Source organism: Euprymna scolopes, chromosome 44, assembly GCF_053919585.1.
Source record: "Euprymna scolopes isolate OS-2025 chromosome 44, ASM5391958v1, whole genome shotgun sequence".
Taxonomy (NCBI): domain Eukaryota; kingdom Metazoa; phylum Mollusca; class Cephalopoda; order Sepiida; family Sepiolidae; genus Euprymna; species Euprymna scolopes.
In genome coordinates this window covers 20,281,091-20,306,164 of record NC_136525.1, presented here as the reverse complement: position 1 = coordinate 20,306,164, position 25,074 = coordinate 20,281,091, and the positions used below count along the sequence as shown (strand labels likewise).

The following is a 25,074-nucleotide window of genomic DNA, read 5'->3' as shown; positions in this document are numbered from 1 at the left end:
ATACAGATAATCATATATATATATATATACCCAGCGTTGCCCAATTGAAACAAATTATTGGGCGGAGGGATTAGTCACATACTAGTGAAAATAATACCAAATATCTTATCTTCTTACGAAAAGTGATGTGTAATTTAGGAAAGCATAAAATACACTTATCTTGGTCTATTAAAATCACCTCTCGTAGCTTAAATAAGCTACTTCCGGTTTTGAAAGCATCTTTTGTTAGCTATTAATATTTAAAAATAAATTAAATCAACTTTAAATAGAGCAACTAAAACTATTCTATTACAATAAACATTTTTGATAACTAATTATTGAAATAGATTTTATATTTGTAATATGCAAATGAGCTAACTCATCGAATGTAATTGCTTTTGAATAAATAGTGTGTGTATGTATATATATATATCATGCTGGAATAAGTCAGTATAAAAATAAATTTGTGAAACTAGCTTTTGTACATATTAAATTATGAACTGACAGACAGGAATACAACTTTATTATAATAGATATGATGTTGCAGTAAAATTTGACAACTAAAAGCAAATGGTATACCATGTGATGGCAAGGAGTGTCATGACGCCTTGGATGGACAAGATTGCCACCTAACATTCTTACGTCTTGCAGTAGGACTCCACTGCTGCACAAGCAACAAGACTGCTCAGTAATGTTCTTTATCTCTGGCTGCCTCGTCTTCCTCGACTGCAATCCCCTTCTTCTGGTGCATGATCATGGTCAAGACCAACATGTACACTAAAGGTTTCTATTATAGAAATATTCGCCACCGCTGTAGACCAGGAAACTTATCAAAGTGTGACTCATTTTGCACCTGCTTTTAGATAGTCATCTCAGTCTGCAGTTGTTACACTGAAGAATAATGTGCGTAATGTTAACTACTGTTGGGTTGCTGCATATACATTTGTTTTTATTGCCTTTTTTTTTTTTATAAATCCGATTTTGTTGCAACTCTGTGTATATTCTGCAGTAACACAGATGAAGAAAAACAAGATTTAGGTTTAAGGCTCTCCAAATTACATATAGCGTAATGGTTAAAGGTATTAAGTTATAAGTGACTTCTAGAGTCACGGTTCAATTCTTATTGTAAGTGATAATTAAGAATATGAAAATAACACTTCTACCCAGCCATGGCTGAAAGAATGAAAACAATCTACGATGGATTAAATAAAGGATTTATTTTTAACTTACATCCATGTTCCCAAATTAAAAGATCCACCCAAACAAGGTGAGAGGTTACATAAGCTTTAATGATAACAAGATGATCCAAGTGATCTGTATAATTGTTTTTTATGGGGGTGATAATTTGGATTATTTGGAATACTCATTCGCATCCCACCTTCAAGTGTAAAGAACTCTCTCTATCGGATTTTGAATGGAGCCCTTCATTTAATTGGTGTGGGGTAGTAGCTTGTTCCACGTTGAAAAGTTATTGAAAGAAAAAGTGCAATTTTATCTTTCATTCTAAGAAAGTATTGGAAAAAAATAGGATTATTTCTTTTCTATTTTGTGTTCAAAACAGAACATCTGGCTGACTTGTTTGGATTTCTTGATTAAAACACTAACATTTGTGTATCCATACATCAAAAAGAAAATTTTTAAATTAATAAAAAAAATGAAAAACTATTTAAATTGTAAATTTAAAGGAAAAATTGATAAACAATGCATGTCATAATGCAGTGGTTAAAAAAAAAAAAAAATTTAAGAAATCCGAACAAATCAACCAAATTTTATGTTTTGAACGCAGATTTTTTTTTTTTTTCTTTTTTCAATAAGTTTTAAATATGTAACGCCTGTGAATGAAATGAATTCCATTCCAAATTTTGTACGGATTATGGAGTTGTATAAGATACGCTCAAGAAGTGTACGTTAACCAAAATGTTGTTAGATTAAAAGTATTTTATATAGATTCAGAGTTCGACAAGAAAACTGGAAGTTAATCAACTGAAATTTAGAAATAATAACCATAAGACTACTCACCTATCTGTATCTTGCAGTGGTGGGCTCCCTTTACTGTACTAGAAAAATGTTCACCTAACAGTATCCTGTATCTCTACAACATCACCATTTGGTCATGCATGGAATATTGTTGCTGCATATGAGCTGATGCACCAACCACTATTTTTTTTTTTTTTTTTTTTTTTTCTTTTCTTTTGAAAAAGGTCCAAAAACGAATTTCCAATCTTATGTCGCACACTATCAATTAAGTTCCAACCCCTGTTTCATCACTGCAATATTGCATCCTGGTGCCTGTTTTGTAGATACTTTAATGAAATGTGCTCTGCCAAACATGTGGCACCCCCCCCCTCCTCCAATCTAAATACGTGCAATTAACCAACATGCAGCAAAATTTCACTCCTTCACTGTAAAGGTTTCTAGATGCCAGAAAGCTTTCTTTTAATAGTTTCTTCCTTTTAGCTGCCAGACTTGGGACCCCCTTCCCCTTCGTTTACCTAATTGTACGAAGACACAGAAATTTAAATATGATGTAACATATCTCGCTGTTCAATTTCTTACATAGTGCCCCTGTAGGCATCGCCCTACATTGTAGCAGCTTATGCCTTGTTTGCGATGAATAATATTTTTCCGCCAAGATGAAAACAATTTGAATGATTTTGTGTAATTAGTTTCAGTTCTTATACATGTCTTTATTTCTTTTTTTTTAAATATTTTTTTAAGATATCCTTATTTAAAAATTTGTTGAAATAGTCTGACTTTTTTAATCATTTTATTTTTTTTTAGAGGAAATTGTGCACTAAAATGAAAAAGTAATTGGTTGAGAGAAACCTACAAGAAATTGTAAGTCATATTTTCATCTTTTTTTCCAATGTCGTATGTATGTATGTAGATGGATAAAACAACTCGTTTTTGATGGCCTTTTACCAGTTTGTTTACATTGATCTTTTAAACCAATGCATTTCAGGCGAAAACATTACATATTTACCTGTCATGTTGAAATTAGTATAAATTCCAAAAATTAGGAAAAATGATCCAGTAGAAAAATAATTACAATTAAAAATAGAATTTATTGAATTATCAAATTTTATCGTATGTTTTAATGTGGAAGAGTTGTGCTACCAATTCAGCACCTAAACATGTTTTATACTATTTTGCTTTTTAGTGAAACTGGTTCTCCCGAACCTCATTCTTTTAATCATTTTCAGAACAACCACCACACTAATACCTTTTTTTTTTTTTTTTTATAAAGATTTCTTGAATATTTTTTACATTTTCAATAAAAGCTCTGCAGGCCGGATCTGGCCTGCGGGGCCGTAATTTGGAGACCTCTGGTCTGTAAAAATAACCTTCAGTGCTGTGAATTATTATTATCCTGTATTCAGGAGAATGACAACACTTATATAAAAAATATACAACAGCTTTATAGTGGGTTTGATGGTGAGCAGGAAGAGGATGGTGGGTTTTGGTTGGAGATGTGCATTGTAAAATTCATTCACTGTCTTGCCAAAATAAAAACTCAAAACTCAACTCAATTCTAAGTTATGTAATCGCCTGTGGCCTTTTTTAAGAATCAATTTCAAGCCTATATAACGTTTGATTGTCTTTCGACATTTCAATTATTGTTTGAATGGCTTTTTGAAATTTCAATTTTGTTTTGCTGTTTTGCTTGTCGCCCTGATACACGCAACCTTCATTCAATAGGATTATCTAAGAAGGAAACTTGTAAAACTGTTTTCAGTTCTGCTGGTACTAATAATAAAATTATTTATTGATTTTAAACTACGAGTAAAATTTAAATCTATGGATTGACCCCCCCCCCACACACACACACACAGTTTGTGAAAATATATACACATTATGTAGTTTTTTTTTTGTTTTGTTTTTTTATACTGTAATCTAGAAGAAAAATACTTTAAAAAAAAAAACAAACTTATAGCTTAAAAGAATTGGAATCTGAGAAATTTAGAACAGAATCGGTAACTGTTGAAATTGTGAGAAAAATAGAATTGTCCCATCGCTAACATATATATATTATTTTAATTGGAATTCATTATTGAGATGAGTATTTATATTAATTTATTTATTGCGGACTATTATCCTCCTCTTTCTTCTTAGTTGTTTCACAACGTTTCGGCCAACTATTCCTCTGGTCTCCGTTGGGTGGTTACTACCTGACTTCTGTCCTATCCGTCGCGGTTATCACTTAACAAAGGCCAGAGGAATACAGAGTGACCCCCCCAAAAAAACGGGGCCCAACTCTAATTAGGCCCCATTTCTTGGTGTTTTGTCCGAATGAAATGAAACTTTGGTCATAACTAGTTTATTATATTCAGAACATCACATCAAAACATTAGGGTCTTTGGCCTTTTTTTTCTCCGTTCTACAGCATATGTTCTAGATGGCCTCCATTTAGCTTCTTTTTTTTGGTCACCCTGTAGTTGAAAGATGAGGATAATAGTCCGAAATAATGTGTGTGTGTGTGTGTGTATGTATATATATATATATATATATATATATATATATATATATATATATACACATTCTTTCCAAAATTCAATTTGAAAAGAACCATCATAGTATCATCGATTGGCAAGATATTAGTTTTCACCATATGATAATCATGCACTTATAACCTCATGGCCATGGACTTTTATTGCATGGATACCTGTTATCTGTATTTTGTTCTGATCAATGACTACAGATAAAATAAATTTGTACTGGTAGTGGCTATCATCCTGGTTGGATTTGGTCGGTTTCCTTTTGAGCATGAATTGCATCTCAAACTATCATGGTCCAGTTTCATCAATGTTGGGCCGGCTGCAGGAAGGGCTATCCACTCCATTACTGGAAACCGACTATGTGTGGTCCCAATAGTACCGCTAGGTCATCGATTGATTGTTGTCGCTCAGGTCTTCAGCTGGCCACTGTTTATGCCATCCAGGCAGAGAAAGAGGGAAAGATGACCTTGCCATAGAATAAGCAAAATTTATAAATTAGTTCAACCTCGAAGACTATCAAAACTGCCAATAATCTCAGCAACACTAATCACTAAAGTTAAACAATATTGAATCTGACCAGTAAAATAGGTAACTATTTGTAAAGACCATCAGCTGTATGTAGAATATGTTTTAAAGATTCTACAAAATTAACGGCATATATAAAAAAATACTTATGATTTTGGCATCAAATAACCTGACAGTGGTTGACATGCCATAAGTATTCACTGTTCTGATATTACACTTCATCTTTTTCATTCTTGGCCAAAAAAAGAAATCAAAGATGGGGACAATTTTTTATTATTGCCCTAATTCAGAGTCCCCCTTTGGGAGGAGCTGGAGTTTCTCCATATTAAAAATATGACCTCTTCCTTTGTGGAGGCAAATAAATAGGCACTCGCAAATTTGTGTTCAATGAGAAACATGCTGTTTCCTTTCTAGAAAATCAATTTACAATTCAAACAGTTAGTCACAGATTAGATGCTGTCTGCCCCCTCCCCCCTCAATCTATAGACCTAGTGGAATAAAGGCTGGGAACTATTCCGTTTTTGTTTTTTAATTAAGCATAATTCATAGGCGGTGTGAATTTTCTAAGAATTTATATAGCTGTTAAAAACAGAAAAGGCTTCCCCATGTGAGATTGATTTGATGTTTTTATGTATTTTACATACCAAAAATGAATCACAATTAAGTAATTGGTAAATTTGATTACTGACAAATTCCTATAAATAAATGTAAAACTTGCCTCTATTCCAAAAGACCAAGTTAGCTGCATGGATTAAATAAAGGGTTCTGTTTCAAAATTTATACAGATTCCCAGAGTTTGACAAACCCGGCCTGACCTTATTTGAAAGAATTTGTATCTGCCATTGCCATGGTTAGATTTTCTCAGCCTCTTATAATAGATATGTCTTAGAAAATAAGTTTTGTATCCTGACATTTTTTAATTGGGCGTAATTTGTAGCCAAACAAACCAAACTGGAAGAGGCAATATCAATTTTTCAAGATAATCAATATAGCAGTTAAAAACGGAAAATTCCCTTGTCGAGATATATTTGTTTTTATGTGTTTTACCTACCAAAAATAAGAACCACAATATGTTAATTGATAAATTTCACAATTATTGACCAATTCATATAAATGCATATTTCAGTGTGAGATTTATTTTTAGAGAATTTTTATACGGAATGGGATAGCAGCTGTATATTTTGCAGTCTTTTACTGGAAATGTCTGGATATGTGAATTTAAGAAAATTGATCTAGCAGTTAAGAATGGAAAATTCCCTTGTGATATTCATTGATTTTTTTTTTTTTTTTTTTTTTTTTTTTACACATATAAAATAATACAAACCACAATTGATGAAGTTGACAATTGACAAATCCCTACAAATGAAGAGACGGTTTAACTTTAATAAATCAAAACGTATATTTCAATGAATGATAGAATTATATAATTTTAAAAAATTTCTTAGAGAAAATTTTCACTTAATCATGGCTAGACTTTAAATCCTTTCAGAATGAATTTTTTTTTTTTTTTTTTTTTTCTTAAAACAATAATAGTGGGATTTTTGCAGCCAGATTGCTGCCAATTGTAAAACTTGCCTTCATTCAGTCATATTCAGAATATTAGATATTGTGGCTTATCGATGATCCTACTTTAGATGCATGGTTGCTAGGCTTGTTAAAGGGATGGCCATGACATAATCACATTTATTTTTTAACTAGTTTCAACCAATCTGCATTGTTCGGTAGTGTTATTTATTTACAATTTGGGTTGCGGTGTCCCTTTTTTATATACTATTCTTATAGGCCAAATGCCCCCCTCCCCATATTTTTATCCTAATTCACTCTGAACGAATATAGTTAACCCCCACCCTCCTCCCTTTTTTTATGGTGGTCATTTGAAAATAATTCAGATCTGAACAGAGTTGTTTCTCAAAGAAATGAAATCTAATTGCATTTTATTCTTGCTGCAATGATCTACAAGAAAAAAACTGACTAATCAGAATCAAACATTGATTTTGTAAGAAGAAAGATTTCTGAAATTTTGAGATAAAGATTGATAATTTGGATTCTTAGTATTGCTGTTCTCATCTTGAGTGTTAGTTTAACGTTTCAGTCAATGAGGTATCTTCAAACTTAAGTATCTTGCCAAATGCAGAAATCTGTAATGCCTAACAAAACCCTTTATTTAATCCTTTGAGGTAGAATACTCGTATAACGTTAGCCATGACCGGGTAGAAGTAATTTGCAACCTCCTGAAGAATGTCGCTTGTAACTGAATTTTTACCTTGTACTTAATTTGTAATGCTGTCAGAAGTATGTCTTCTAACATACTAACCTGGGTGCCTAGTGTTGCCTGGGTGTTTTGGAGGTGTGTGCTGAGCAAAAAAAAAAAAAAAGTGGTTGTGGGCAGGCAGGTTTGAACCTGTACCGTGAAGGAGCAAAAGAGTGAAAAGTGCCCAGTTGAGGGTGAAGGAATTAATGTTTTTGGCCAATTTTTCGATATTTGCTGTCCAAAGGGGTGAGCTTCAAATCGATACTGATCTTGTGAATATCCATCACCTCTGTTAAGTTTTAGGCAGACATACATACATACATTAGTACTTAGTAGACCCCCCCCTCTCTTGAATGTTCCCTTTTTCATGTTAAGTTTCACTTGCTTCAGCGAATACCTCAAAATTACTGCAGATTCCTTTTTCCCCGCTATTACAGGAATGATCATATTAAATTTAAAAAAAAAAAAAAAAAAAAAAAAGGCTACATCAGAAAGAGGTAACTTATATTCTTATTCAGGATTGCCATATTGGTCTTTTTTGAAGTCAAATTTTGTATATTTGGCCCCTTTTTTTTTTTTTTTTTTTTTTTTTTAGCCATTTGACATTTTTCAAAGTGTAACGTACAGATTAAGAAAGGAACAAACAAAATATACAGACTTAACAATTATATAGATTTAAAAAAAAAAAAAAAGATTGTCATAATTATGGTCGGTTTAACAAGAACATTCTAGCAAATTTACCTTTTCAGTTTAAAGCCACCTCTCGTTTCAATGAATGTAATTTGTCATGATAGGGATGAAATGTTTAAAATTCTGTTGCCATTATTGTTTGTTATAAACATTGGATGGCATCATCAAATTCCCCTTCATCTTTTATGATATCGTAGCCGCCCTTTCATATCAAGATCAGACCAACAGACTTGGGCATGTTGTGCTGGTGTGGCCTTGTTCTCGTTAAAGTTCTAGAAGGTTCATACTCCCAGGTTTTACTTTTTCATAATTTGAGAAGGGATTAACTGACGTACCCAATAAGACTACCAGATCAAGCTGTCTGGAGATATTGGCTTCTTGACTTGAATGAAGCAAACATTGATTTTTTTTTTTTTTTTTTTTTTTTTTTTTTTTTTTGTAAAATTCAAATTTCAATCATGTTTTGCAAAGACAAAAACAGAAACAAGAAGAAACTAAAAACTAAACCAAACCTCATGAATAAATATTTTAAAATAAAAGCATAAAAACTCGTTTCCAAAATTATTGGATTTGGCATTAACCCAAAAAGTATTGATATATTATATACAAAAATAACCAAATGTCATAAATAAATATTTATACTTGAAGTATAACTTTTACCAAAATGACCAGATTTGGCATTCAAAATCTGATGCACCCCTACTGGGGAACACTAATAGTCCTATCTGATAGGATAGGACCATTTATGTTCAGCCAGGATGCTGATTATTCTGGTCTGGTATATAAAAGGTTGTGGATCTTACTAGCTTTTCATCATGCATAATGTATGACGTCACAAAGACGGATCTGTGATGTCATAAAGTTTTGGTTATTCATTTTCAAGTAAATATAAATTTATTTCTAGACCAGAAGCTGTAGTCACTCTAGGTGAGATGATCTGACTTCCTTCAAAGAAGGAAGTTCATAGGTATATCAAAATTTACAAGCTTTTCTATCTCCTAAGGGAGCTGATGGTATTAGATTTCTGCAGTTCTTGCATTCTCTACATATAGCGTCTGGTATTCCCATCTGGTACTGACCAGGCTCTGTTACTTAACTTCTGTGAACTAACAAGAACCAATATGTCAACGTGAATGTGACATATTTCATCAGCTTTTTAATTATGACTAAATGAAAAAGAAAATTGTATTCATCTGGACGATGGTGAGTGTGTGCAGATGCTACTTAATAACTTACAATTTAGAAATGGATCACAACTTGTTGAAAATCAAGTAAGTTCTTCTAAAGAATAAGTGGGAAAGGAACCCAATAATGATGCATAAATAACTTTGTCATAATAACCAAGAATGCATTTATAAAGGCTGCCCCCCCCCCCCTCCCTCTTCTCGCACTCCTCTCTGGAAACTGAAAAATGGTTACTTTGCTGTCGAGGCTAAGACATTTTTTACATTCAAACAAGGCACAGTGCCACTTGTATGTAAGGGGTTGTTATTTGGGTCCATATCTACTAGCATACTATGTGGGGAGTTGAATAGCGAGATGTCTGTTCATATTACACTTAAACTTCTGCATGTCTCTAGAATCGGTGGGGGGGGGGGGGCAGGAAACCAGGAGGGAATTTCAAAGTCTAACAACTTAAAAACTATTCAAGTAAATGGCTTTCTGACATCTAGGGATTTCTACAGTGAAGAGGTGGAACTTTGCTGGTTGTCAGGTTAGTCAAGGAGGCACAAGTGCTACCAATTCATCAGAACGCATTCCATTAAAATACTCGTAAAACAGGCACAAGGATGCAACATTGCGGTGATGGGACAAAGGGTACCATATTACATCCAGGTTTTAAATTACTTTGGACAGTACAAAGATGCAGTATCTTTGCACATGGTTTACTGCATTTTATATATATTTATATACTAGCATTTCTGCCCGGGTGTTTCGAGGTGTATGTTGAGCAAAAAAAAAAAAAAAAGTGGTAGTAGGAAGGCGGGCTCAAACCCATACTGCAAAGAAGGAAAAGAATGGGGGAAAAAAACATGACGTCTTTGCTGTTACGATCACCGCCAAACCGGAAGTGATGTAGGTTTAAATTAAGGCTAGTCAATTGAAAAGAGGGGATGACTTTCGACAATATCGGCGAAAAAAAAAAACGTGAACCCCATGTAGAAAAGTGCCCAGTTGAAGGTGGAGAAATTAATGTTTTTAGCCAATTTTTCGATATGTCGTCTGAAAGGCCGAGCTTAAAAACGATACTGATCTTGTGAAATCTGTCACCTCTGTTGAAAGTTTTAGACAGACATGCATGCATGCATATATGTATCGGTAGCTCAAATTTTCGACCCAAACCTATTAAAAAGCTTAGCCTATCTCTGAATACCCTTTATGTAAAATTTCAAATGTTTAGACCAGAAATTGTCTGAATAATTTGGTAGAGACTGCAGCAGTCAATTTTTTTTTTTTTTTTTTTTAGTTTGACCCGCTTAACATTTATTGTTTTGGGCTCAAATCAAGTTATTAAGTTATATCCATGCCCAAGGAACCTATATCTAAAATTTCAAGTGTTTATACCCAAAATTGTCGGAGTTTGGTAGAGTTCTCAAAGGTCAAATTGTTGAACTCTATAGATATATAGATAAGATACACCTTAAGGTTGGAGGTAGTATTGTCCAAAACATGAAAATAGTCAACATGAAAGCAGTAGTTTGAATAATCTTAATTTTAAATTTAAAAAAAAAAAAAAAAAAAACTTACAAGACTTGAAATTCTAAGTGGCCATAAATGTTTTATTGGACTAAGAATAACATGTCAGCTTTGGTTTATTGTTTGCTTTTTTTATGACAATAGTTTTTTTGTTTTCTTGATGGAATTTGAACTATTTGATAATGGTATGATCACCTTATGTTGTGCCTTTTATCTTGCTACTTGTAAGAGTCCTAAGATGAAGAAAAAATAAATCCTTTGAGACAAGCTGTGGGTGAGGATGGGGGGGGGGTAACGTAAGGGATCCTTATAAATAGACCACTAATTGGCTTTATGAATTCACCTAGTTTACCAAGCATTGCCAATGAATATATATATATATATATATATATATATATATATATATATATATATATATTACACACACACTTAGACACTAGTGTTTCATGCTTTAGCAATCATCAGTGTAGGAAGCTAGAATTGCTACTGGTCAGGAGATTTGAAACCAGCTATGGAGTGACTTTTGATTCCATTTGCTTTACCTTCGAGCTAGTATAAATTGCCATAAGTAATGTCTCCTATTTTTTTTAACTCAAAAAGAGTTATGAAAAGGGAGTGATGTCATAAAAAAAAAGACAACCTTTTTGTGCTCCAGAATTTATTTTTTCTACATAGTCACCAGCATTCTCAATGCACTTTTCTTAGTAATGAACGAGTCTTGATGCATCTGTAGTAAAAGTAAGCGCCTGTCAAGACTGTCCATTTTTATTCACTGCTACAAGCGGTGTTTAGAATGTTGTTTGGAAAATGCTGCTTATGTCATGTATTCTCCACAGGTCCAAACAAGTGGAAGTCTGGCACTAATTCCAAAAATTCCAGAAGGATGACCCCGCCTTCCTGTCCCAGAAGACAGTGCACATTACTCTGCATGCACATGTTAATTAATGTCTTGAACTTTGCTGGGGGGTGTGAGTGGTGACACCGTCTCATCACCAGTGATTATGCAGTTCAAGAATCTGTCACCTTCGACTTGGTACTAATTCAACAGCATCTTAGTGGTGGTCCTTTTTGTTCCAGTGTGAGCATTTATGGAACCCACCTAGTACATCCATTGCTGTATCAAAGGGATGACAACGTTGTTTCCCGTGCATAGACACTCACATTCAATTCTACACATTTCATTCATTATTTACTGATCGACACAGATGAGTTGGTCAAGGAGCACAGTTTTTTCTCAGGTGGTAGCTGTGCATGGTGTCTGGAGTCTGCCTTGTAATGGGTATCTCTGTCACCAGTCTGAATTCAACGAACCCATCTCCTAACTGCTGACATCAACTGCATTGGCTTTGTAAATATTCAACAAGCACTAATGATTGTGTATTGGTTCAATTTTTTTCTGCATGGAGGAATTCAGTGGCGCATCTTTGCTTCTGATGCACGTCCATGACTGGTTGTTTTCTTTGTTTCACGCCGTCAATACTTACAATAGAGATGAAACTTTTAGGTCATAAATGCATAAGTTCAGTCATCATAACCATGCAATTTGCAATCTCCTCTAATTCATTCAGGTGAAATAAAAAATATATAGGAGGCCTTGCTTTTGAAACGACCCGTGTGTGTGTGTAAAAAATTTGGTGAGACCATTGTAGTTTTGTGGTAAGGCTTCTGATTACAGTCCCGGTAGTCACAATTTTGAATCTTGCCCTATTCACCCACACTGATGAACTGTCGTAATGGCAAAACATGTGTTCATGGATATATACATTTTATTCATCAATGTTAGCTGTAGCAATCTGACATTGCTTGTTATCCATTACTTTCAAATATATCTGACGTAAAAAAAAAAAAAAAAAAAAAAATGCTAACGCTTACTAAAAGAATTGTATTCCTATTAGTTAATTTTTCTTTTTAGGTGCTTTGTTAAAAAAATTTTTTGTTGGAACTGATTCTATATTAGCTAACTGCCAAAGCAGATTATTTAAAAATAATTTCTACCAAAATCATCATATTCATATTAACGTCCGCTTTAAATCTTGCCATGTGTTAGATGGATTTAAGAAATTGACTTTCAAAGTCTTATCTTTGACCAAGTCTTTACTTATCCCTCTTTCTCTTGGATCTTTTTTTTTTCTACTAGTTTCTTCCCATATTTTCCTTAGCCTTTCCCTGTGAGTTGAATGTCACCAAGTTTTCTCATCTAACTCAAAATACTTCGTCTAATCTTTCAATGTGACCATATCACCAAGGTCTCCTGTTCTGCACAAATCTCCCTATGTTGCCCAGATGTAATCTTCCTGCAGTATTAGAACCAAGCTTTTTAATTACACATTCTTCATATCATCCCTCATCAATTTTTTCCATGCGGTGCATGTTCTTAGTTGTCATTGTAGGTTACTTTTATTGCTAACTAGTGGGGCTGCCCGGCGTTTCCCAGGTGTGTGTGTGTAGGTGGTGTAGTAACGAACCCCCTGAGGGAGGGGGGTGGGTAAAATAACAGTGGACAAAGAAAAAGTGGTAGTAGACAGGCAAGCTTGAACCTGCCTGTCTACTACCACTATCGCAAAGGAGAAAAAAGGTCAAAAACAAACGTGACATCTTAGTCGATGTCTCCATGCCTGACCAGAAGTTCAGAACGTTGAAATTAAGCGTAGTCAATCCAACCGATACAATGGTTTGCAAAAATGGCGATGCAAAAACCGATCCCTCCTTTGAGAAAACTGGCCGGTTGAGGGTGAAGGAATTGATGTTTTTGACCAATTTTTTTTATATTTGTCATCCGTGATGCCGAGCTTCAAAATGATACCGATCTCGTCAGGATTCTTTGTCTGTTAAATGTTTTTGGCAAACACACACACACACACACACACACACACACACACACCGACGATTGAGATTTATATTATAGATAACATGGGAAAATAAATAAAATTTGCCTAGTTAGAATGAACACTTGATTTTTCTGCTTCACTATTGTTGAGGTTCAACTTTTATTTCAAAACTTTCCCAGGATGATTGTTTTGCATTGAAATAACATGAGTACAATATTTGAAAATGTGTTATGTGAAAAGAATTTCTTTCAATTTTTTTTTTAAAAGTTTTATTTTAAAGTAATTAGAATTAATAAAAATCTGGTGTGGTTATGACATAAGTAAAATAAAAAATATTTTCGTGTCACAAACGCACCATGTATTTTTAAATATTGTACTTGGATGCTATTTCTTCAAATCGATAATCTTTAGTCTGTAATTATGGGTAGAAACGATAAATATATAATTTTTTTCACTATATATTATATGTATTGAATGCCTCCGTTCAGTCTCAAAAGACAAAGGATACCCTCTGTAGAGGCAGCTGTGCATGCGATTTGTGAGGCAAGTGTTGCGCAATCTCTAACCACACCTCTCCTGAATCGGCACTGTTTGAGTCCAGTGATAAGAAGTCCAGGATGGCTGGAAACAATGCCGAGATAAGCGGAGAGCACATACAGCACCTGAAAGTCCCAAATGGTCACCCATCTGACCAGGTTCATTGTTACTTCGGTGAGTCACTATGCCGTATTATTTATTTTTATATATATATATATATATATATATATATATATATATATATATATATATATATATGTACATGTTTACATAAATCGTATTCAAAAAGCAACTTGTATCTGCAGGAAAAGGAATCGTTGGTCTTGCTCTTTAGAAATTGAAAGTGAACCCCCGAGTGTCGTCTGAAGCGACAGTAAGGTTAGATTGTGGAGCTAAACAAAAATACAACATTTCTCAGAACCCAGCAACGGGAACTTGGATTTCAATTTTGATGCTCGCTGAAAGATAATGGTTAGCAGTGGAAATTGAAGAAGTAAATTGCAGCTCAGAATCCAATTTGTTCTTACACAAAATCATTGATCTTAAGATGTCTAGGTCAAAACGGGTTTGTGGATTTCTATTTAATAAGGTTATTTGAAACTGGGGAGGGGCTGAACGGTAAAGAGGAAATGAATGAAACCAAATCGAAAGCAATATATGTATTTTTCTTAGAAAAGGAAAAAAACAAACTTATTTTTTAGTAAATATTTTACATACTGTTAAAATTTTGATATCCCCCCCCCTCTCTATCATTCTTCCATTTGTGCTATAATTCAGTCATAAAACTTTATAAATAATTAATAGGAGTGTTTGCAATGCAAAAAAAAAAAAAATGGTGAAAGACAAAAGTGATAAATTTCTTCAGAAACTTATCTATTTTTCAATAAATCACGAGAGATTTTTATATAGCTAAATGAAAAAGAATGGTTAACAAAAATGTTGCTTGACAAGAACCTATTTATATCTTATACATTTGATTGAAATTGTAAAACTATGTTTATAAATATTTAACAAGGTTGTTTGCAATGCGAAATGGTGAATGACAGTGTGAAACTCACATTTTTCAGTTAATCTTTCATTTATGTTTAATACCCCCACCCCCAAAGAAAACTGGTTTCCACTAAAATCGTTAGTGTCTTTCATGTATGTGTTTTTTAATTGTGTATGTGTGTATTACCAGAGTAAATCTTAAACAAAGCAAAATTTATAAAGATAAAAAAGCTCAACACTATTAAAGAGAACCCTTGGCCTTCGGGTCCAGATCAAAGTGTAGTATCTGTTCTTCAGATGCTGCATTTCAATTTCGTGTTTTCTCTCAGTGGAGAACTCCTTCACGACTGAGACAATTTTTATTTTTGTTCCTTTTCTCCACGTTAAAAAACGACCCTGTGTCCAACTCTGTCCCGTGGGGAGGCATTGTAAATGGGTACTTTTAATTACTTTTTAACATATCCTATTCCTTTATTCTCGATTCATATCTAAATGTTATTAAGCCAGTTTTTTTGTTTTTTTTTTTTCTATATTTGTATAAGTCTGGCTCTTCTCTTCAGATTAGAAACATTTAATTAAGAAATACCATGGGTTTTTTTTTTTTTTTATAAATCTTAACTTTCCCTTATTGTTCTGATAAAGTTATAATTTGTATTCCTTCTTTCATTATATATATATATATATATATATATATATATATATATATTAGTAAGGAGATGCAACCATGGCCAGGATTAAATGATGGTCAATAAATGTTTCACACTCCCATATTTTTATGGTCATTGAAATCTGAAATTGCCCATTTTTCATTCAAATCTATTGCCTGTGCTAGTTCTGGACCCGTCAGGGTGCATGAGGAGGAAGCTTCACATCCCTCCCCGCAGTGATTTTGTCCACAATAGACTGTAGTCTACATTGCATTGTAGAGAACCTACTGTTGATTTTATAAAATTATTTTATATATATATATATAAATAAATTGCATTAAAGTTAAAAATGTATAAGTCAAGTATCATAACGTGCCACAGTCATATAAAAGAACTTCCTGTTTGTTTTTATATATTAAAAAAAAAAAAAAAATTCAGATGCATTTGCGATGCTCTATAATGTGTTAGCTTTGGTCAAAATTGCATGTTCTTTCATCGGATTATTTTGATTATCGACATTGCTAGGCACATAAAATACCTTTGTGTGAAATTTCATAAAAATCGACCCAGTTGTTTGCAGGTCTATAGGGAATGAACAGACAGAAACAGATCCATTCATATAATAGTAGAAATATAAAGTTGTGTGTGTGTTTTTTTTTTTTTTTTTTTTTTTTCCCCCCCTCTGACTTTTCTCTGAAAACAGTAAATGTTAATTTTGTTGTGAATGCTAAGACTTCAAACAATTCATGTTGGGAATGTGGGAAGTTAAAATTTATTTCATCAAAGAATGATTGCATTATGCACTCTGCCTTTTTTTCCTTAATTTTAACTGCTGCTTTCTTTCTATACATGCACGGAAATTCATTTGGATTTCAGTTTTTTTTTTTTTTTTTTTTTTTTTTTTTTTAAATAACCTATTGGTTACTCCACATTCATGGGTGGTGATGGGGTTTTATTGAGCTAGTTTTTGACTAAACATCACATACGTTGTCTCCGATATACTTACCTGACCCAGGCCTGGTTCATAGTGTAGTATATGCCCTGATGCTACACAGATTAATGTGTCCTTAGTCAATGGAGGGTGAAACCCTTCTTATACTAAGGCGATTTTTATTTTTCCCTATTTCCAGGGTACATCTTTGGGGGTGGTGAGAGGGGAGCTGGTCCGCGCCCCCCACCCACACACACATTAAAAACGATGTTACATTTTGCTTACATGGGGAAGTAAATAAATACCTACATTTTCTCCCCCATTTGTTTTTGTTTGTTCTCTCTTTCACTGTTCTGACCCCCCCCCCCCCCGGGACAGTTTCCTTTTTCTATTAACTACTACAGAGATGTAGGAGAGGACACTAATCTTCTCCCAGGATTACTCTATTTACCATTGATTTCGAGCTTATGCTCAATGTTTAACAAGGGCCATCTAGTATCTTTATTTTTAATCTTTGATTATCCTCCACTAAGGATTGAACCTCAGTCTCCTGACATGTTGGTGAACACTAACATAAATGAGCATAGTCGGATGAGCTGTACTTTGGAATATTTTAACGCTTTTGATGTAAGGGAATAATATAGCACTCCTTGACCCATATAGATATCAGTGTTTTTTATGTATTATGTAACTCCAGACGCCTTCCTCCTCAATCATGACCTGTCACCATCTGTATTTTAAGCTGCTTATTTATAAAAATAAAATGACTTCAGGAAATAAATTAAATAAATAAAAAAAATCTGGCAATGGATTCAGTTTTATATTAAAAAAAAAAAAAAACTCTAAAGGATTAAAGTTTAACAAAAAAATATTGTTTTAATTGAAAGGGATTTATAAACGAAAGGGCAAGATGACCTCCTAAGCAGAATGGGATTATTAAAACGTGTACAAAAAAAAAAATCTAGTGTAAAGATCGGAAACTCGTGGAGTGGGGGGTAGGGGCAGTTGCTTCTGCAGTGTTTCTGTGGAAAGGGGCCATGGTATTAAATAAGGTGCTCATGGATTTTTCTCACAGAAAAATGTAATACAAATATCTGGTTTATTCCAAAGATAAATTTTTGGAATTGAATTAATTGAAATAGAATTTCAGACATATTGTGTTATCTAGACATCTAGTCTTCAAAGAAAGACATCATGGCCATCTTTTATTGTTCACCAACAGCCTTCAACATTACTAGTTTTACAAACCGAATAACCATTTCACATTAAATAAAAACATTAAAAATTATCCAATTAGGTAGAAAAGTAACTTATCTTGCCTTTTATAACATTTGTTATATATTTGTTTTTTTTGACAACTTTTTCGAATCTATGTGCATAATATTACAAACTATAATAAGGATTTATTTCAGCAATAACATGTTGAATGTAGTCTTTAAAGTGGTCTATAGTTTATCAGCATAGACATGGGACTTTACATATTTCCAAAGAAAATAATCTAATGGGGTTAAATCACTTGAACAAGGTGGTCAGTTGATAGGTCCATTTCGTGAAGTTATTCATCAAATATTTCTCTCAGTAAATTGATTATATCACTTGTAATTTGCAAACACTGCTTGTGTGTCATTTATGATCACTTGTCAAACCAAGCTGAACTAAAAAATAAACGATATTTGCCAAATCTGCAATTCAAAAAAAAAAAAAAAAGAAAAAAAGTCAAATGTAAATTTGGTTTGATTTAAGCCATTTATCGCAGGAGTTTGAGTTTCACTCGATATTCAACTTTTTTACAAATGGTCTAATGGAGATATTTACATACTTCATACGTCAAATTGTATAGTAGTCTTCTCCCAACAGAACCTTACAGCTGAATGTCAGGTGGTGCACTCTCTCTGCTTCTGTGTGGCAGAACCTGTCATTGCTGAGAGCACTCATCTTCTGTATTTGTGAGAAGCAAAGTGGAGAGGCACACATGGTTTGTAAACAAATATAGTTTAAATAACACAACAGCTCATGTTGTCAACGTTTGTTTTTCTATGTGTGATTTCTACATAGTAAGTATGCAGAGCTTACAGAAAATATCCCCCCCCCCTTTTTTTTTTTTAAGATTATGGTGGAGAGAGGAAGAACTCTTATAAATTGTTATTTTATGTCTGTAGACTTAATTTTTAATTAATTTTTTTATGGGGTCAAACTATTTCGGGAATAATGGACTTACCCAGAGACTATATAGTTTCAACTAACACGTGTTGTGATTTTGTGGCAGTTATAGCCCTCAGAATCATGAAGTGTACTTCTGTAACATACTTTTGCTCATACATTTTTTGTATGTTACAATTGAGTTTGCAAGGCATAGACAACAAGGTACACTGCTGCAACAATTTGGGTATGTGTGTATGCTTATATATTTGTATAGGATTCACTCCTAAACTAATTAACTGATCATTATTGATTATGAAATACAGCTGCTACACATAAGCGGTAATAATGAGGTCTATTAGAGTGTACAAAGCGGAATAAATTGAAACCCTTTGGAAAACAAATTTTTGTTAAATTTTAATGCTAGGTGGTTGACATTTTCTTCAAATTTCAGTGCTACTAGAAGCGGTGACAAGGCAAATCAGTTCCTTCACCTTTTTTTTTTCTTTTTTTTTTTTTTTTTTTTTTTTTTTTTTTCATGCCCATATCTTATCTGTCCATGTACTCTTCTTTTTTTCTTTCCTTTTTTTTTTTTTTTTTTTTTAAATTTGTACCCCCCCTCCCCTCATTTAATCATTAAAATGATTTTTTTTTTTTTCGGCTTCATTTAAATTTAAGAATTATTGAAATTATTTTATTTTAAAGAATTATTGAAAACACTTGAAAATCTTTTTAGAATATTATGTATTGGATACGTTTTTTTTTCTTTGTGTTTGAAATTTTATTTCAATTTTTTTAATTTAAAAAAAAAAACACTTCATACATTTCTTATAAAATTTCAAATAAAATAAAAACATTTTTTTTTTATTAAAAGTGCAAATAAAGACTAGTGTTATTTTTATCTGTATGATTTTTGTCAATTTTTATGATATATTTTCCAATAATGTCCTTTTCTTATATTTTAAATGACTTTTATTAAATCGTTTCACAATAATAAAAAAAAAAAATATTAAACAACAATGAAAGTGAAGGAATTTGCCTTGTCACCATTTCCGGTAACGCTACATCAAAAGTTAGGAAGTACCTTAGCTGACTAACCAAATATTGTTCCTTATGAATTTATTATTTTTTTTCTAATGTTTACTCCAAACAAGGCATATTGCCACTTTTGACGTAAGGAGTTTTTTTTTTTTTTTTTTTTTTTTTTTTTTTTTTTTTTTTAATTCAAGATTTTGTTAATTTTAAAAAAAAAAAAAATTAAATTTCTTTTTTAATTAAAAAAAAAATATACTTTTTTAATTTAAAAGTTTTTTTTTTTTTTTTTTTTAACCATGTTTAGAGTAGACGAGCAAGGTGTCAGTTCACATTAATTACATTTAAATGTCTGCATGTCAGTACAGTCAGGGAAGCAGGTAATGGGGAGGGAACTCCAAAGCTTAACCATCTGAGGGAAGAAACTATTAGAGTAGAGGTCTTTCCAGTATCAAGGGACCTCTACAGTGAAGGAGTGAGATTTTTGTTGTTAAACTGGGGTGAGGATACAAGTGCTGTGAGTTCATTAGAGTACATTCCATTAAAATACTTTCAAAATAGGCACAGAGATGCAACATTGTGGCAAAGGGGGAGGAGTTAAGTTGATTGTACACGATCTGTTGGATAGGGAACTTGGGGTGGGGAGGCTGTCCATTAGGGAGAAATTAGTGATATGGATGAATTTGTGGCTTCATAGAAATGCAAAATACTTTGAGTGTGAATAATTTTCTAGCATGCTTGAAGGAGCCCACCTTTTTGTGTTTGTGTTTTTCACCAATCTTTGTAAAGGGACACAAAACTGTTCTGTTTGGGGAATTAACCTCTAGTCTATTTTATGTACGTTGATAGTAAAAGCATTAGTTTTATTGTTTTATCTAGCTAATTGTTAATGCTTAATAGTTTTTTTTTTATTATTTTTTTATGAAGCCAATTAAAAAAAAAAATAGTTGTCAACTTATTTTACTGCCTTAAAATAAAGGTGGCCAACTTAAAATAATTCCCATAAAAATATTTTTTTTATACAAATATAATTTATATACAATTTTGGGCATATGGGCCTCATAGCCTGCATGTATAGGCCATAATCTAGAGATCCAATTTTCACAAACTGCGCATTAAATTAAGCTGTATTTTAGTAATAATGCATCGAATGTTGTCTTCGGAGTAATCTATTATCTGGTTTATCAGCCTCGACATGGGATTTTACATATCCTCAAAGAAAATAATCTAGTGGGGTTGAATCACATAAACAGGGTGGCCAGTTGACAGGTCCATTTTGTGGAATTATTTGTTCATTAAATGTTTCTCCTTGTAAATTTATATCATTTACAATTTGCAAGTGCTGCTTAGGTGTCTGTTTCTTTCCAAATTTCCAAACCCAGCTGACATTGAAGTAACTGATAGTTGCCAAATCTGCAACAAAAGAAAATGAAGGTGTTGATTTAAAGTTTGCCACTTCTAAAAATGACCCCCTATACTTGAATTTATCCTTTTCATGTAAAGCTTCTAATCTATATTTCGGTTGCTCAGTTTGTTAGTTTGGTTCTTGAACTCAAAAGACGGAGGTGGGTATAATCTTTGGCCTGTCTAGAATCATTTTACTTTGAAATTGTACCTTTCAGAACCTTTGTTTTTCATCAGTCAAGTTTCAAATCTGTTTTTTTTAATCAAAAATAAAAATCCAAATTTGCTGAAGGAGAATGAGGGAGAATCAGCAATTTTGAAAATTGTTTCAAAAAAAGTTGGGCGTGTTGTGTGTTGGCCATAGTTAGAAATCAGCATCCCCCCTCCCTCCCCTGTTTTTTTTTTTTTTTTTTCTCAACTGACTCTGCATCCATAAAGTCAGAAGATGTACCCCTCTCTTTTTTTTTTTTTTTTTTTTTTTTTTTTTTTTTACACTAAAACAAAAATAAAATAAAGCAACAAAGAACACTTGTTCAATTTAAAGCTTTTCTTTTTCTTTTTAATTTGAGTTGATAGAATTTATAAAAAAAGAGGAATGTGTATGTATTTATACATTCAATAAAGTTGAATGATGGCTATCGTATATTTATTGAAATCCAGAAATAAAATGAGAAAATTGAAAACCTTGTTAAAAATACTATTTATCTGTTGGTAAGGTCGCTGGAATAATAGTGGGATCCTTCTATCAATCCAGTAGATATCTCACTGCTGATGCCATTCTCTATATAAGAGCCAGGTACGTCCAAGGATGGAGTACTGTTGCCACATCTGGGCAGGAGCTGCTAGAAAGGACTTGCCCTGCCTTGATAGTTCAAAATAGACTTCGTAGCCTTGTAGAAGATATCCTTTTCTCTTCCCTGCAACCTCTCTCACAGAAGTGATGTTGCGAGTTTGTCTCTGCTTTATCGTTATTTTCATGGCAAGTGCTTGACTGAGCTTCAATCTATGGCCCCCCCCCATCCCCAAACTTTCACACAAAATACTTGTCTAGCTGAAAACACATCAATAATTCCCCCCACTCTTTTTCTGTGCCTAAACCTAAACATAGATTCCATGAACAAAGCTTCTTTCTTAGAAGTGCACGCTTGTGGAACTGTCTTCTGCTTTCCAGCTGACTACAATCTGCTTGTTTTCAAGTCCAACGTAAACAAGTTCTTGATGAGGCGTTTCACTTAAGTTAACAAATTTACCGAATTTCCATTACTAACGATTACTATATTGTCCAATTGACTACTGTACACTCTTAACCCTTATCCTTGAGTGATCTCTGGGCCTTGATAAGTGGTGATGCCTATGTAAAACAAAAAAAGAGAGAGAGAGAGAAAATATATTTTGAATTATTTGCTTATAGCAAAGTCCTTCTCCCAAGCAGCGTCAGTATTTAAAATAAGGATCAAGTTTCAGAATTTTTTAGATGGGGATTGGTCATTTGGATTATTTAGACCATCATTGTCGTCTTGGGTGTTATTCTATTATTTGATAGATATAATCTGGGACCTTCTTCAGGTGCACCCTGTCAGCCTCTGTGGAAATCTGATTAAACAGAAGTCTTTTAATTTTACTCAAAAGGGTGGCTTGCTTTCGTTCTCTACAGGTATTCATAATTTGTATTCTTTATATTGCATACACACAGTTCAAACTATCAACCTCTAACAGACTGGGACTTTGAACTTATATTAAACATAGCATTTTTATCCATTGCACCACTGATCCAGATTCTTGAGTTTGACGGGTTCTGAGATTAAATTGGCTGGAACATGCTCATAACTAGGGCTATGACAACACCATATTCTTTTAATTGTTTTGACTCCAGTATATATCCAACACAGACACAGTTAATCAACCGAGAACCACATCACTCTATAAAAGCTTATAAGATAACAGATACACACTCGAGAACAATGAAAAGAATATGCTTTTGTCATAGTCCTACTCTTAACATCCAAGACAAGAACAGAAGTCCAAATGATCCAAATACTAATTTGACGTTTGCTTAGTTGTTAACATGGACTGAACATTTCGGTGTGCCAACTTTGAATTAACTTTGTTTCACAAAAACACTTTCATCAAACCCTCACTTGAGCTTATATTTAACCGCATCGTAGTTTTTTTTTTTTTTTTTTTTTTTTCTTGATGGCAACATGTTAGTTAAATTCCTATAAGCATTTATTAAACTAGTTTTAATACTTTTAGCAAATTCTCATATATTAAAAAGATAAAGTTTTGGAAATTTTTTGCATATAATTTTATAAAGCCATCAGGACAGCAAAATGAGCTTCATCTAATTTTTTTTACATAGGCGTGACCACTTATCAAGGCCGATAGGCCACTCAAGGATAAGGGTTAAAGAGTGTACCGCAGTCAAAAGGACAATATAGTAATCGATAGTAATGGAAGTTTGGTAAATTTGTTAACTTAGTGGAACGACTCATCAGAAACTTGTTCACGTTGGACTTGAAGACAACCATATTATAGACAGCTGGAAAGCAGGAAAACGGAAGACAATTCCACAGGCATGCAGTTCTAAGAAAGAAGCTTTGATCATGGAATCTATGTTTAGGTTTAGGCACAGATAAAGAGTGGGGGGGGGGGAATTATTGATAGTGTTTTCAGCTAGACTAGTGTTTCTTGTGAAAGTTTGGCGAGGGGGGACCATAGATTGAAGCTCAGTCGAGCACTTGCCATGAAAATAACGATAAAGCAAACTCGCAACATCTCTAATTATGCAAATTATTAATTTAACTGACCAGTCTGTGACATTTTGAGCTCAGTAGGAACTGGTATATTTTGCCTGTTCAATCAGTTCTATGACTAGACAATTATTTATTTTCTTCCCAAGAATCAGAAATTTGGATTTGAAAAAACTATAAAAGGAGCATTCACTGTATATTTCAACATTCATCCAAAGAAATTACCGCATTACGAATGAATCCTATTCGGGCACAATGGTTCATCGCAATAGCTGATACGGGTGTTAACCAATCACGATTGCAGCAGTTAACACCCTAGGATCAGATCGTTATCCTGTTTCACCATTCTGGGCAATCTTGTTGGCATTTCCTGGTAGGGTGCCTCGATAATTAGCAATAAACTAACCCCTTGTCAAAGGGAGATGGCAAAGCTTGGGAGTATGGACCCCCTAGAACTGCACAGGACGAGCAACATATATCTCTGTCAACAGGGAACAAGTCACCTCAATAATAGCCTATAATTTGTTGGTTTTGGTGCCATGAGAAAAAACCCAACGTTTTTTGTCTCTATCGCAGCTCAGGTATAGTTGGTTTCCTTTCTAAGCTCACTACCTACTGTGATAATCGTTTGTTGAAGATATTCTGTGCATCCCGTTCACTGTTTAGTGACTGTTTAGGGATCAGCAGTATCTTAATCCAGTTTTTTTTAATTTATTCATTCAGAAATGGGCGAGAATAAGTAGTTTCTTAATTTTCTCGTTCTCCATTGCCCCCTCTCCCTAGTCTGTTATCTTGCTACTTGATTACAAAGATTGTCTGCCCAAAACGGAGCTTGGTGAGCGCCTGTAAAAATGTCTTTTTTAAAAACCCAATTACGCTGTGTGTGTGTCTGTGTGTATGTATGTTTTGTCCCCCCCCCCCACTTGCTGATTGACTTCCTCGCACACGCACAACAAAAAGAAAAGACATCAAATTGGTGACAATTTCGTAATTGTTACCCTGTCTTTGTTGCCAGAAATGTTTTCTGGTGTTGATGCCGTCATCTTATTGACGAACAAGGTCAGCTCGTCGATAGACATATGGTTCTATTTTTGTCCAGTTCACTTGTAAACGAACTTGAAATCTCTTGTCTGAAAATGTTTTACTATTTAGTCTATGGAAACTGGTTTGCAAAGACG

The 25,074-nt window shown here is 33.5% G+C and overlaps 1 protein-coding gene across 9 annotated transcripts in view; it reads left to right on the top strand.

The window, feature by feature from the left end:
• The window catches only part of LOC145268724 (uncharacterized), a 132,026-nt gene that overhangs the window by 19,392 nt on the left and 87,560 nt on the right, over positions 1 to 25,074 (top strand). For 7 of the 9 annotated variants that reach the window (XM_080124289.1, XM_080124291.1, XM_080124285.1 and 4 more), the window contains one exon: positions 2,761 to 2,817. Coding sequence is in view for 2 of the 9 variants with exons in the window: in XM_080124281.1 (XP_079980407.1) it covers positions 18,780 to 18,957 (178 nt within the window). In the remaining 7 variants the exon portion in view is untranslated. Of the gene's footprint in view, positions 1 to 2,760; positions 2,818 to 18,764; positions 18,958 to 25,074 lie in introns of those variants that run through there. The other 2 variants (XM_080124281.1, XM_080124280.1) reach the window with 1 other exon arrangement.